Raw genomic sequence first — 15,763 nt, 5'->3', positions numbered from 1 at the left:
GAAATGAGCTTCCAAGGCTGGTCCAATGGGTAAATGTCTTCTACCATAGATGTAGGTTAACCAATGCCTTGTGATGGAAACAGTAAGGAAGACTGTCATCAGGACCATTCACATTGTGGGATTGTAGAATTTATTCATTAACCAAGTTTAACTACCAGCACCATCCAGTCCTTGGAACACCTTTAACTCTTAACGTCCTTTTAAGACAAAAGCTCAGTCCTGCAATGTTTGAGCAGAAAATACTAAGAAATGGGTTTGTTTATTCAAATGTTTATAGCGTCTTCGTGTTCTAGTTATTGTGAAAATCGGCAGTATTGCAGACAAAAACCACCTTTTTAATGTAAGAAGTCATTTGTATTAAAAATGATGTTGTGCTTAGATTATTACACAATGAAAAGAAAACAGACACATTCAAAAAAGACATATGAGGTTACCTAATCAATGAAAGTGTAACAGCTGATAATTCAAAACCTGGCCAGATGCTCAGCTCCTGTTTCCAGCAGTGTACTTAACTCTCAGTTTAACTGAAAATAGGTCTTGCAATGAAGTACAGCACACTGCTGTGAAAAAAAGAGCATTTAAAAATTCATGAGTATACATTGAGGTTAGGTAGAGATATACAAAGGTTTTCCCCAGACTATTTTTGCAGCTTTTCATTACAGTTAAGACAATATCACATATCAGTGTTAATAATCTACATAGCCTACAGATTTAAAAAAAGGAAATACACTATGTCTGAAAAAACAGAGGTGATTGCTGGAAAGCTTTTGATAAGTCTGCTTCATTAGGTCTGACCTGGGGATGGTGGTGAGTTCAGATAGTGTGACATTAAATACCATGTATGAAAATGGCCATTGGAATATGGGGCTGTTTCATTACAAAACATCATTATACCCAAAACAATAACTTCAAACAAACAAAAGTAAATGAATCAAGAATTTTATTTCTCATAATCCAAAATGACTTAAGCTATTCATCTTCACATCCTACAAGATTGTTATTATCTGCTTTTAGTTTCACATTGAAGGTAAATTTAACAAAGTATTTTGTCCTTGGGGCAAGTAAATGACATTCCGAGACCGAGAAAGCTGGTTGGCAATATCTTCTGCTGCTTCCAGTTTGCGAAGTTCAATTAAAGCATCACCGGCTTCAGAGAATGCTTTAGATAATAACTCTGCAGCTTTTGTGTCTCCTTCTGCATTAGTAACAGCAGCCTGTCGGATTTGTTCAGCCTAAATAAAAAAAAATTAAACATTTAACAAAATAAATACACCAATTTATGCTTTTTATGTTTTTATAATATTATCATCAATCTATTTAATATCTAATTTGTTGGCACCTTGGGCAATATCTTCTACTATGGCCTTGGATTTGGTAGACAGAACTTCAAAGACAGTCAACAACATTCTTGTGGATTTAGTAGACAGATTTGGCAAACAGAAACTGAAAGGATCCCATCATAAATGAGTGAGCATATGTGTTTGAGTTTCATTGTCTTGACATCACTCAGTAGTTATGAGTGAGTGCTGCTGTCATTCAGGTAGTGTCTTTCATTCCCAGTCTTCCATGCAATATGAGGAAAATATTACTATACTCAAACACAAATGAGGAATGGTAACAAGAAAGACATCCATCTATAGAAAATCTAAGTGAATATAGAGAAACGGTCCAGAGGATTTATCATATACACATAAGTTGAAATAAAGATTTTATGCAACATGTAACATACTACTAGGATTACACAATAATAGCAAAGGAGAATGGGCACCAGCCAGCCAGCCCAAAGGTTGGAGTGGGCTGCACCTACCTACCTCGGTTTCTATGGCATTGAGGTAGATCCAGCCTACCCCGTTAATGGGGACAAAACCTGGATTTAAAACACTGGATAATGGTGAAGCTAGCAAGCAAAATATTTCAACAAAAACGTCAGGTTAAGATACTTGTAGAAAGAAATGTACTGAAATTAGTTTTATTGTTTTAGTGATTGAAAAACTGTACTGTAGTTGGTGAATCATAAGATGCATTTAAAAAAACAAAAAGTCCTCTCACACACACCAGTCCTATATACAAATTTAGACTATATTACATGCTTTAATGCAATAAAAACTTTTTCCTGAATATGCAGTTAAAAATTGGAATGGTGTCTAACAGGCCCATGTATCTTTTGTAGTATTTAGATTTTTTTTTTAAGGCAAATATTAAAGTGAGCTTTTAGACAGCTCCACAGTTACTTCATATATTGACACTGACATACAGTTTATAGAAGTTTAAATAAACAATGTAAAAATTATGATACAGTTCCATACCTTCTCGACTAGATATCTAGCTTTTTCAGCTTCCTGTTGTGCAACTTGCTTCAATTCTACAGCTTCAGTAAACTCTTTTCCAAAAGTTAAATGGGTCTATAAATAGAAGCAAAATATTTAAAATACTATTTTATATATACATACACATGCACACACACACACACACATATATATCCTCATCATCGTTTAAAGTCCACTTTCCATGTTGGCATGGGTTGGACTGTTTGACTGAAGACTGGCAAGTCAGGAGGCTGCACCACGCATCTGATTTGGCATGGTTTCTATAGCTGGATACCCGTCCTAACGCCAACCACTCCAAGAGTATAGTGGGTACTTTTTACATGCCACCAGCATGGGAGCCAGTTAAGTGGCACTAGCATCGACCACACTTGAATGGTGATTTTTATGTGCCAGTCAGGCAGTACTGGCATCGGCCACGTTCAAATGATGCTTTTTACATGCCACCGGCATGGGAGCCAGTCAGGTGGCACTGGCATCAGCCATGATTACGATTTCATTTGGTTCAACAGGTCTTCACAAGCACAGCATATTGCCCAATGATTGAAGGGTACTTTCAAACGGGTCAGTTATGCAACACTGGCATTGGCCACGGCTATGATCTCACTTGGTTTACTGGGTCTTCTCAAGCACAGCATATCTCCAAAGGTCTTGGTCACTTGTCATTGCCTCTGTGAGGCCCAACATTCAAAGGTCATGCTTCACCATCTCAGGTCTTTCTGGGTCTACCTCTTCCACAGGTTCCCTTCACTGTTAAGGTGACACTTCTTCACAGCTGTTCTCATCCATATGCAACACGTGGCCATACCAACGCAGTTGTCTCTCTTGCACACCACATCTGCTGCTTCTTATGTCCAGCTTTTTTCTCAGGGTGCTTACACTTTGACATGTATGCACACTGACATTACATGTCCAGCAGAGCATACTAGCTTCATTTTTTTCCAGCCTACATATGTTCTCAGCAGTCACAGCCTATGTTTCACTGCCATGTAGCATGGCTGTTCACACACATACATTATACAGTCTACCTTTCACTCCGAGTGAGACACCCTTTGTTACCAGCAGAGGTAGGAGCTCTCTGAACTTTGCCCATGCTATTCTTATTCTCCAGCTACACTCTCAGAGCATCCACTCTTGCTACTGACTTGGCCACCTAGGTAACAGAAGCTATAAACTACTTCTAGTTTTTTCCCCTGGCATGTAATGGAATCTGTTTTCTATACATCTTCAGTGTTTATTGCACCTGTGCATCTGCCACACACAAAAACTATCTTCCCAGTCACCCTTCCTTTGATATTGCTGCACCTCTTATGTGTCTATAGCTTACACCTAGTACATCTTGTGGAGTTTCCACTTACATCTTTTCTACAGATTGAGCAGGGCCACCTACCTGAAGGGATTTGGGATTTGTCTGCCTTCTTACTAAGACTTTTGGTTTTTGCTAGGTTGATTCTAAGGCTCTTCAATTCTAGACCTTGCTTCCACACCTGAAACTCCTCTAGTTCTGGTAGTGACTCAGCTATTAAAGCAAGGTCATCAGCACAGAGGACTTGCCAGGAGCAGCCTGTCTTCAATTCTTCTGTTATTTCCTGGAGGACTATGATGAATAAGAGGGGGCTGAGGACTGATCCTTGGTGAACCCCCACTTCTACCTGGATTTCTTCATTATATTCGTTACCAACCATCACCTTACTGACAGCATCCCCGTACACGGCTTGTACATCTCTCACCAACCACTCATCTATCCCTAGTTTCTGCATTGACCACCAGATAAGGGATTGGGGGACCCTATCAAAGGCTTGATAAGGGATCAAGGGACCCTATTAAAGGCTTGATAAGGGAGAGGAGAAGCAAGCTTAACTGTATGGTTGAGAGGTTTGCTTTGTAACCACACCATATATTTCCATGTTCAATCCCACAATACAGCATCCTGGGCAAGTATTATCTATAGTAGTCTCAGGTCAACCAACATGTTTTGAATGACACTGGTAGACAGAAAATGTGCAGAGGAAACCATTTTATTTACCTGTTAGATACAAACACCCACATCATCATTCTAACAACCACTTTTCCTTGCTTACATGGACCAGACAATGCATTAAGGCGAACTTTCTATAGATGGAAACCCTTCCGGTCACCAACCCTCACCTATTTCCAAGCAAGGTAATACTCCCCAACAGATGGACATGTTTTCACAGAGGATTGGGAATGAAGAACATGGTAATACTTATTTACACCTATAGTATGATGTCAAGAGTAGGAGAAATAAACACACCCATACAGACACATGATGGGTTTCTTTCAGTTTCAATTTAACAACTCCACTGACTAGAATTCTCTACATCAGTCTTTATGTTTACTCATGTAAAGCAGGTGTGTTTTATAATAAAGTTTGATTAGATCAAATAGCAGAGTGCAATAAATACTGGGGTTAATACGATCAACTAAAAGCTTTGATAGCAGGGCCAAAGTCCAATGACGGAAACCAGTAAAAGAATCATCATCATCATTTAATGTCTGTTGTCCATATTGGCATGGGTTGGACAGTTTGACCAGGGCTAGCAAGCTGAGGAGCTGAGCCAGGCTCCAGTCTGATTTGGCATGGGAAAGATATGTTTCTGTGGCAGACAATCTGGATTATTGCTTGGATTATTTTTCCCACCATGTTTCTCTCTTGGTATCAAGTTCACTGCTGAACTGGAAGCCTTTTAACAATCTTACAAGAGGATTGCTTCTTTGAAATCACTGAACTATTGAGAGAGTTGAAAGCTCTAAAGCAATTCCCTGGAACAAAGAAGGAAAAGTTATGCAATAATTTATATCTGGAAGATTATAGATGATCTGGCACCAATTTCTGGTAATATGCTCCAGTGAAAATTAAGAGATCAAAATAGAATAGAAATCAGCACATTCAAACTCAAGGATTTTCTACTGAGTGATATCCCAGATGAAACTACATCATAGTAAGACACACACGAGGGCAACTCTACTTCCAACCACAGGCTTTCATTCTTATTACCAATTGATAATGAAACATATTGAGTACATGGCATCTTCCTAAACTTATAAATTTTTTCTCCACTAAAGTAAGGACCTAGCACTTTTTATGCAGCTAATTTGATTTTTAAGAGGTAAAACAGTCAAGCCATAAATTTCCATATTAAAAAAGGGAGAACAAAAAGATACTGACCAAAGATATATCATCAAGGAGTAACCCAAAAGCACTGGCACGGTCTATAAGTTCTTCAGATACTCTCATGGACACCACTTCTCGATTAGTGATCAGTTCACTTGCATCAAACTGAGCCTGTTGCAGGGAAAATTTTATGGGAAAAGTTCAGACGAATTTTATATATACAACAAAATGGTGAAACAATATAAAATACTAAAAGCTACAATTTATTTATCTTTGCTAGTTAATATTTATTTTAGCTCTTCTCACCTTGAGTCATGAAATTCAAGCAACTGAAGTGGGGTTCTTCAGAAGGATCTCTGGAGTAACATTACTCAACAGAGTGTATAGCTCAGAGATCAGGGAATATCTCTAGCTCAAGCCACTGTTTCTTCACTCTAGAAAGTTACAGCTCCATTACTATGGACATGTAATTATGTTGCAGGAAACAATTGCAAAATAGATTCTTCAACAGGAGACCAAGAACAAAACACTTGGATAATAGCCATAGTCTCAGTCACACTCAGGAATCCAACCAGAGAGTGAAATGATGGTTACCTGATTGAACCCTATGGTGGGGTTGCCTGAGGACTACCCCACTGTCTTTCAGGAATGGTGAACAGAGAAAATGGATCGATGGATATTTTACCATCCAACTTTTAACTACTGTAAATTTGGAGAACTTACTTTGTGAGTCAGGCAAATCAAGAAAAGCAGAATTATGAGGTACACACTAAGGAACAGAAACACATTGGTTAGTACAGTAAGGTTTGAACTCTTGGCCACTTAAATCATACTAATTATTATATATTCTTATGCCGTATTTTATTTGACAAAGGGTTCAGATATCCGTGTGTTTCAGCAGAATCATTTCAGGCATTTCATCCACATTTAAAATTACTTTATCATATTCAACAAACTGATCAGTATCTTCTAAACCATAAACATTTTTTTATATAAATATTGGTGGTGATAGAGTTTGGAAGCCAATTAAGTTATTGAGATATCACTAGAAAATGTAGCATCCAGAACAGGTCAGCCTGATAGAGCCTTGTCCTCCTTTAAATTATCCACTCATGAAGTATAGTACTCAGACCAGCTTTAGAGAATCCATACCTGTCACCTCAATGAACATTACAACTGTATGGTGATTAGTGAGATGGCCTGGTCAGTTGAGATTTAAGGGTTTTTAATAGAAACACAACAAAGTGCTAGTGATACTCTACTAACTACTAACTCTTTCATTTATAATTTAACACCCTTTAACTTCAATAAGCTGTGATTCTCAAAGTACTTATTAATAGTAATATTGTTTGTATTTTATAGTGGCCTAAGGAAATCTAAAATGGTATTTGACAATTCCAAGACCAATACAGAAAAGGTAAGAAAAATATTGTTAAGCCTATTTTAAATTCTATGGAGAAATTGAGAATGTGTAGCAGCTAAGATCATATTGGACTAATTACAAGACCTGGTTACAATTCTCATTGAAAACTACTTTAATCACATATTAACTAACTTTTTAAAAAAAAAATAGACATATAAATCATTGCAATTACTATAAATATCTCATGTTTTGTGTATACATGACAATGCATTAGAAAGTTAAAGATCGAAAAGGCAGAGAGCAAAAAGGTGGGCTAGAAACCCCATTAGACTTAATTGGGTGGTCACATTTCTGAGATCAAATTACATCAGGCTGACTTAGTATTTCATACTCCCAATAGTAAGTAAGTAACATATTGAAGTCATGTCAGTCAACTATGTAACTTCTGTCACCAAAAAAAAAAGAAAACAAAAAGGACTCTGATTAAGAGAAATTATTATACTTAAGAGAAGTGTAATGGTAGTCTTTCAGACGGTTTTGCAATTTCTTGTTGAACAACCTGCACAAATGATTTACTTATAGTGATCAAATGTATGTATTGTACATCAGTTCACTCTTTCAATCAAATTGATGTTGCCTGAACTAGTGCATGGTGTGCCACACATCAGGTGTTGAAGTGATCACAAAGCAACGTAAGATGAAAAGCTTAGCTCAAGAACACAATGCACCACCCAGTCCAGGAATTGAAACCATAATCCCACAATCATGAGTACAATACCCTAACCACTAGGCCATGTACCCTCTAAGAAAGGTGTAATGAATCAAGAAGTCACTATACCTTTAGTTCCCACGTTTGCCATAAGCTTAAGCTGAAATGTGCTCTGAGCAAAATACCTAGCTATCCTAACCTTCTACTTAAGAAATTAGCATTATATAAGGCAGCTTATGGTTACTTACAACAATCGCTTTCAAGACTTCATTTGTGATCGATGGTAACACTCTTTCATCATAGTCAACACCAAGGTTTGTGTAAATCTTAGGTAATGACGTAATATTTGGTCTGAACAGAATTCTCAATGTGATGTTAACATTTTGAAGATCTAGGATAAAAAACAGAAAAGACATTAAATAAGAATGTATTTCAGTTTTTGAGTTTTTCAGTGGGTGGGCTGAGCTAAAATGTAAGAATTTAATTCAAACTACATTCTTCAAACAAACAAAAGCATGTAATAAAAATGGCCAATGCAAACAGCCAATGCAGATTCCATCAGGCTAATGAAATAGATTGCTGTTGAACCACAACTTTTTATATCGATGCCTGGTGGGAAAATGTGGACAAGGAAAGACTCATAGAAGTTTGCAGTTCTAGAGAGAACAAACAGGACAAAGTATTTATTTAAAAGTTTGACACAAATAAGACAGAAAATGGAAGATACTAAGAGTTGGGTGCACCAAGTGAAAAACAACTTACTAATTAACAAGAACAGAAACCATTTTAACAACAGCAGAAACTGGATGAGGATTGCAGTGTTAGTAGTGATGCTACTTGATGAAAGAATATTTGCCAATTCATTGAATAGCCTTATATAAAGGTTTACGATGCTTGTGTCTGTAACAGCTGTGCCATCCCAAATATGTGCACCATATTCCAATTCCAATGAAGTTCAGCAATCATTCAGAAAAGAAATATTTTCCAACTTTAAAATGGTTTGGCTTTTGAAATGCTGTTTTTACTGTAACAATAAAAGATCAGATTATCTGGACTGAAGCATTGGTAAAGATTGAAAGTTTTAGTTGAATTGTTCGTTAACAGAAAGGGTGCAGGGTTGTGTTTTGTTCTAGGTCAGCTTTAATTAAGCAGACTTATGATTAAAGCCATTCCAGTCATCAGCATCCAGTTTTCTTTCTTTGATAGTTTATGTAAGTCCACACTATCCAATGTCACTTCTTTTTTAAAACGGGATGTAATTTAAGGAATTGACTGCTATTTCTAGCAAACCAAGCAACCTCAGAAATATTCCCAAAGTTTACAATGCAGCTGTGTCCAATACTACTGTATTTTAGGTTTCTTCAATAAATGTAACTATTGTGTCGCAAGTTGGCAGTTACAGAACAAAACATTGGCAAGGATGGAAATTCAAAGGGTCAATATACTGGGGAGGAAGGACTAAGTGCAGTGATAAATGTGGGACATGGAAAAAGGAGAGAACACAATATGGGTTATAAGAGGAGGAGGATAGACGTGAATTCACTATGCCTCAATGCAGGTGGCAGAAGACTAGCCAGCAGTAAGAAGCAGAGGCCACAGTAGTGGGAGAAGAAAAGACAGAGGTCACATTTGTGGACAACTTTATGCCAATCAGTCAGACAGCCATCTTTTGGATGTGATGGCCATTAAAGTATTAAATAAGAGGAGGAAGACACAAAGCTGTACTGGATATGACCTGAAGGAACTTAGTCTCAAAGAGAATTTAACAATTATCAAAGAAGGATGGAGAAAAATATAAATACTACAGATCTGACTGTTTCTTAGTATAGGAAACATACATAAAAACTAATGAGGATGTTGTAGATTAGTGGAAACAAGTATAATCTTTACCTTTACTACCAGTTACAACAGGTACATTTCTGGGTCGAGATCGACAATCAAAAATTATTGGCTTTTGAACCCATGGTATAAGGAAATGAGTTCCTTCTCCAATCACATTATCTTGCACTCCACGGAAACGATCAAATATTACAGCCTGATGGCCCCCATCAACTAAAAACAAATTTTAACAATATTTTATTACAAAAAAAAAGGGGGGGGGGTGAAATAAAAAAATAAAATTCATGAAAAACGTCTGTATTTTCTTAAGAGAAAAGATCAAATAAAAAGATACATTTTAACAAATATACATATAATCATGACTTGACCTTTAATCAGTGTACTCTTCAATTATATCAGCTTTTTAAAAATGCTCACATATACTGACTGACTTAATATAGTTGAGCTTCAGTTAAAAAGACATTCAAATCAAAACACTAAAAAGTTTTTCATTACATTATATATGTGAATATGCCAACTGGAGAATGAATGGAACTACCATCTTGAAGTATATTTTAACATTTTCTAGAAGCTACCATCAACCTTTATAACCAAAGGAGAAAGAACAACCTACATTTCACTCATTGTTCTTGATTTAACTCTTTAGCATTCAAATTTCTTTGTCAAATGTAATGTTTATTTATTCACACTGCTTTGAATTAATCATACATTATTTTACGGCTTCAAGATTTTCAATAGTGTGTTTGTATATTCTTAGAATGATATCATAGAGGTTGGATAAAACATGTAGAATATTTGGGCTAGATACGACTGGATTAAATGCTAAAGGGTTAAACTCAGTCTTGTCTGAAGCTAACTTTCACCCACCAATCATGGATGCTGCCTTTCCTTCAACTGAATCATGAAGAAAAGGAAGAAATTACTCAAAACTCTTTTCTTTTACTATTTGCTTCCCTCCAATTACGGTTACAATAAAAAAATATCTTCACAAGTGCAATGGAAGTCATGGTATTCATATATTCCCATATCCATAATTAACCCTTAAGTTATAAAATGATTATCAATCAAGGACCATCATTTTATGATATATTTTTCCTTGTTTATATTTAGATATAGAATTCGAAAACCTTTGTTGTTTTTGTATCTTCTAAAAATATTTCTGCCATCTTCAGTTTGGCAGCAACCATATTATCTCCAAAGAGTTAACACTCATTCTATTCCATTTATCTCTACTGTCTTACTGCACAAACGCTGTACTAAGCACTTAACTCCCTCTGAAACTGCAAAATTTTATAATCCGTCTCTGTCTGTTTTCTCAAGACATCAACCTCCTCTCTCTGCTAATATATACATACACTATTAGCAGTTCTTAGTAAAAAATAAAAAGTAACCATAGCCTCCATGCATGAGAGCAGCCATCTTCAGGTTGATCAAAACAACCTTTATTAAACAGTAAGTATTGACCAGAAAATGGATCATTCTGCCTGCCCAATAACCAAGCAATTGCTGTGTGATCATTTGACAAGGTAAAAATAGCAACCAAATTTCTCTTTCAAACTGCAATGTCAAAAAAAAAAAGTTACCACTAGATGTGGTTCTGAGATATGATGTGCATAAAAAAATACAAGGGTCATATGTCGACAATTTACTATGTATCAATTGCCTTGTAGTGGTGACACTGAGAATAAACAATAATATTTATGCTCAAGTAAATGGTGTGGAAAGTCTGGATTGCTTGGGTCTACATGGGACTTTCCTGTTGTAGTAACGCCGTGCGCATGCGTAGTGTCACGCATGCGTGGAATTAAACAAGCAAGCTTTCCCGCTTAATTCTATCTGTTTCTCGGTCGGCCGGCCGGCCATGAGCATGGACGTGTCAAGCAGTGTCTCCAACATTCCAACTCTGGAGACAGCCTCTTTCTTGCTGGCCAGCAATAGAGCATGGACGTGTTTAGCTGTCACTCTCCATCTTTCGGACTTACGCTAGACAGCTCGCTTACATCTACATAACAACGTCCCAACAACTATGCTCACACACACAGAAGCTGTAACAACTGTCAACAAGAGCTAAAGATGTATATATTTACCACCTGAATAAATGTTGTTTAAGTTGATAGTCCGGAGTTCAGCGTTCCGTTATATTCTTAATTTTATATAGGAAAGTCAGGTATACATCTAATGATGTATAACCAACTTTCCTATACTGGTGACCCCCGACATGATTCGAACACGCAGCCCGCTGAGCTGTAATAACCCACTTTCTACTATACTGGTGACCCCCGATGTGATTCGAACACGCAGTCCGCTGAGCTGCAATAACCCACTTTCTATAAAGTGGTGACCCCGACGAAGAAACAAATGCAGCATGGACTCTGGACTACCAACTTATAACTGGTGAACCCGACTAAAGAACAAATGCGGCCATGGAGACTGAACTACTAACCAGCATCATCGTCATGACCAACACGATTCTACGATTACTACGCCACCAACATCTCCAACCATAGTCAACACGACTTACTATGTATTACCAACATCAACAAGCGCGGTTTTTTTCTCGCCTCTGTTAGAGTGGTTGTTTCCACTCACGATAAACAGACAAGAATTACAGCCTGCGATATCTCCTATTGTGTACTCAAAAAACTTGGTATAAAACTCTCACGTGTACTGACCTTCTAACTGCTGTGATATCTCACATACATATAGACGGCCTGTTTTTTATTATGTTCTTATATGTTGCATTCACACTCTCACATACACATACATCTTTTATGCCACACTAAATAACTCTTGTTATTCATTTCATACGGTTGTCTTTTCTATCGTCTCATTACTGGTATTTACGAAATCTATGTTGTCGAAGTATAACATTATTTGTATATCATCATTGATATATATTCTGTGTTCGACCGTGTGACACGTTTAAATAAAAGGAGTCCTCTGTTTTTCCATTTGTCACCATTTCTCCTTTTGAGTTCGCACGGTCGTTCTTTCATCTTGGGTTAAGAAAATATTTCTTCGAGGTTTTCGCTAATGGTCGTACAGAGATTTGTCTGTCGACTGTCTGTAAAAGCGCACCTTTTCAAACACTCATCACCAAGCAGCCTTTTCGCCACCAGCTTCGTTCAACCAAGATTACCACCGTGACGACAACAATTACTACTACCAACTACAAGCATTCCCCCCGACGTCGCCATGTTTCAACAGAACATCAATGTACTGTCTACCACAATGTCGTGCGCCAACAACCCCACCACCAGGGACACACCAATCAACTTGTGTAACTTTTATACGAACTGGATTTTTTGTCTCTACAGACACTTTTACTATGTTCTATGTTTTTTTTCTCACACACACACACTTGTGCACTCATACATTTTCTTTCCTTTCAGTAAAAAACAAACACTCAGACTTTCACATTCCGTGATTCCAGTTCCTGGACAATAGTCATCACGATTTGTTTTCTCATTGTCTCATTTGTATTTTACTAGGTGGCATTTACTGCCCATATTGCATGCTTTTCTTTCATTCCTTCACTTTGTACATTGCATGTATGTATCACACGAGTGTACATTTCATTTCTTTAATTTTTCTTTGTGTGTGTTTTGTGCTACATCTTGTGGGTGGTTTTCAGTGGCCATCCTGCCTCAGGTGTTCTAACAGATTTCATATTATCGTGCGTTTTCGCACTGGCAAGGGAGCCCTGTAGTAAAGCCGTGCGCATGCGTAGTCTCACGCATGCGTGGAATTAAACAAGCAAGCTTTCCCGCTTAATTCTATCTCTTTCTCGGTCGGCCGGCCATGAGCATGGACGTGTCAAGCAGTGTCTCCAACATTCCAACTCTGGAGACAGTCTCTTTACGTGTCTAGCTGTCTCTCTTCATCTTTCGAACTTACGCTCGACAGCTCGCTTACATCTACATAACAACGTCCCAACAACTATGCTCACACACACAGAAGCTGTAACAACAAGAGCTAAAGATGTATATATTTACCACCTGAATAAATGTTGTATAGGTTGATAGTCTGGAGTTCAGCGTTCCATTATGTTTCTTAATTTTATATAGGAAAGTCAGGTATACATCTAATGATGTATAACCAACTTTCCTATACTGCCATTTAAATACCAGCAGGGTTCCTGAATACTCAAAGATCAACAGGATGAAGAAGTTAGCATTTGCCTCCATCAATACACTGTTTCTTCTGGAGCTTGAGCCACTCATTTTGTCTCATACTGATGGAAAAATAACTGTTCTGGGAGTAGAGTACACTGTCTTCTCTGGGATGCCAGTGTGGTACACTCTGCTGCTTAATTGGTAAAACAAGGACTACTATCAATCAATTATAATTTTCAGCCAATTGCTTTTAATCCCCCACCCACCACCACCACCACCACCGCAAAGCAGTGGTGGTGGTGGGTGGTAGGTTAAAAGTTAGTTTGAAACTTATTAAGACACAATAGAACTAATTTTATCGATCTTGAAGGGGCAGAGCTAGAACCCACTAATCTACTCTACAAGGAATACGAAGACAGTAACAAAACGTCTGTAAACAACATTGTTTACAAAATATTCATAAAACTGCCCTTGGAATGCATTTATTTCAATTGACACTGTTACATAAATAAATTTTTTAATTCATTCTTAATATTAACGTGGAAAACGGGTTAGGATCTAACCTGAGAATTAGTAAAATATGAACAGACTACGATATAGGTCTTGGGATACAAGCAAACTAGTCAACTGAATGTTCGTATGGTGCTAATGATTCTTATTTTCTCCACCCAGAAAGGGTACGAGGATATATCATCATCGGGTTTTTAATTTAGAACGATGGAACTAAATATTACTCGACACGTAAAGTCTGGTGTTATATAGGAGTCATATAACAATACAAGGATTAAAGGTGATAATCAAAAACCAAGATATCTGAAAAGAATGCAAGTGTTAGAACAGAAGAAAGTTCTTAACAAAATAGTCTACGACCCAGTTTCGGTTTTGCGAATGCCCTTGTATCACTAGTGTCCTTGGAACTAACATGCCCATCACAACCTCTCATTTCCTTAGCCAAAAATCTTCTAGAGTCATATCCGCGTATAAAAAAATAATAATGCTATTCTCCACCACCATCACCTCTTATAAATATATTCTAAACCTTTCTTGTAACCTCGAAATAAAGAGAAAGAAATTTTAGGAAAAACACCACCTCTAGCTTTCCAAATTATAAGACAGTAAAATATCTTTTAGACTAAGCACCAGAACAAACTGGTAAGGTAGGGCTACAATGGATCCAAATATATTACAGGTATTTATTTCATCAGCCCTGGAGGTGGGGTGTAAGTAGGCGTTAATTACTTTGGAATGAGATGCCGAACTATCAAGTGAAAGTGTCCAATACAATTATTTTACTGTCCTAATTGTGATAACTTTATTTACTCAAGAATAAAAAGTTTTGGATGGTACAACAATGCACTATAATACATAAAATGGACTATATACTTGTAATTTAGTTATGCTTTTTTGACATCAGCTCGGATAGGTATTTGGTGGGGGGAAAAAATTGTCAAGGTTTAAGTTGAAGGCTACATCCATCGATGTTCACCGATTAGCACATATCACAATGAAATACAGAAACAAAAATATCATACAGAATAAAATTATATAAAATAAATATAAGTGAAAAAAGGGTGTAGATCAATATCGTAAGAAAATGACCTTCATTCACCGGGGAAGAAACAGAAGATCAACTAATAAGAGAAAAACACGAGAAAAGGCACAACACACGTATTTAAACATTATATATATATATATATATATGTATATATATATATATATCTTACCATTAAAAAGAGCAGTTTGGACAATACCACCAACAGCAACAAGACCAAGTCCTATTTTCCCAATAGTATTGAAAAGCTTCTGAGCCATATTTCTGAAAGACAAGTTGCTAGAAAGACTGCCTGTAAAAGATGCTTAACTTCAGGTAGTTCTTCAATGGAATTGTGAAGTAAGGATAAATAGAAAATATAGTGCTAAATTTTAAAATTTCCTCCTCAAAATAAAGGACTTCCTTAAACGTCTTTTACACCCGAAATCAAGGCATGTGCTTCGTAGAAAACACGCATGGAGAAAAAGCGCCCTCTTCGAAGAACTGATGGTAGTTACTTCCCTTGATAATATTAACTTAGATAACATTGAAAATTTTGTCAAGCTAACTTCTTTTTTTCTTCTTAAAACAGAAAAAGAAAACATTAAACGCACAAAAGATTAAATTATAGAGAAAAAAGAACAGAACTACCTCACCAAGGAAATAGAAAAAGAAAAAAGGCGGGGGAGGGGAATAACAGACTGTATATTCTCAAGCAGGATCCATATAAGATTTTGTTAAAATTT

At 36.9% G+C, this 15,763-nt stretch overlaps 1 protein-coding gene across 2 annotated transcripts; it reads right to left on the bottom strand.

The window, feature by feature from the left end:
• Positions 1 to 923: 923 nt before the first annotated feature.
• On the bottom strand, positions 924 to 15,563 carry LOC106875850 (prohibitin 1). Of its 2 annotated transcripts, XM_014924146.3 has the most exons (6): positions 15,211 to 15,563; positions 9,423 to 9,584; positions 7,781 to 7,923; positions 5,515 to 5,631; positions 2,307 to 2,402; positions 924 to 1,232 (listed from the first exon to the last, which is right to left on the bottom strand). In XM_014924146.3, the coding sequence occupies exons 1-6, from the start codon at positions 15,296 to 15,298 to the stop codon at positions 1,017 to 1,019; spliced, it is 822 nt and encodes a 273-aa protein (XP_014779632.1). In that variant the 5' UTR covers positions 15,299 to 15,563; the 3' UTR covers positions 924 to 1,016. The 2 variants fall into 2 exon arrangements, with proteins under 2 accessions (XP_014779632.1, XP_052834379.1); XM_052978419.2 differs by lacking the exon at positions 9,423 to 9,584 and having other exon boundaries at positions 15,211 to 15,506.
• Between the last annotated feature and the right edge of the window lie 200 nt (positions 15,564 to 15,763).

Source organism: Octopus bimaculoides, chromosome 2 (assembly GCF_046866305.1).
Source record: "Octopus bimaculoides isolate indiv1 chromosome 2, ASM4686630v1, whole genome shotgun sequence".
NCBI classification, from domain to species: Eukaryota; Metazoa; Mollusca; class Cephalopoda; order Octopoda; family Octopodidae; genus Octopus; species Octopus bimaculoides.
The sequence above is the reverse complement of the archived record's forward strand: the minus strand, read 5'-3'. Positions and strand labels throughout refer to the sequence as shown.

Coding starts and splice junctions, on each gene's coding strand:
- LOC106875850 (XM_014924146.3), bottom strand. CDS start 15,298: ATGGCTCAGAAGCTTTTCAATACTATTGGGAAAATAGGACTTGGTCTT. Junction 9,585..15,210: donor CCAAACTGCTCTTTTTAATG/GTAAGATATATA, acceptor ATTTGTTTTTAG/TTGATGGGGGCCATCAGGCT. Junction 1,233..2,306: donor CTAGATATCTAGTCGAGAAG/GTATGGAACTGT, acceptor TTTTTTATTTAG/GCTGAACAAATCCGACAGGC.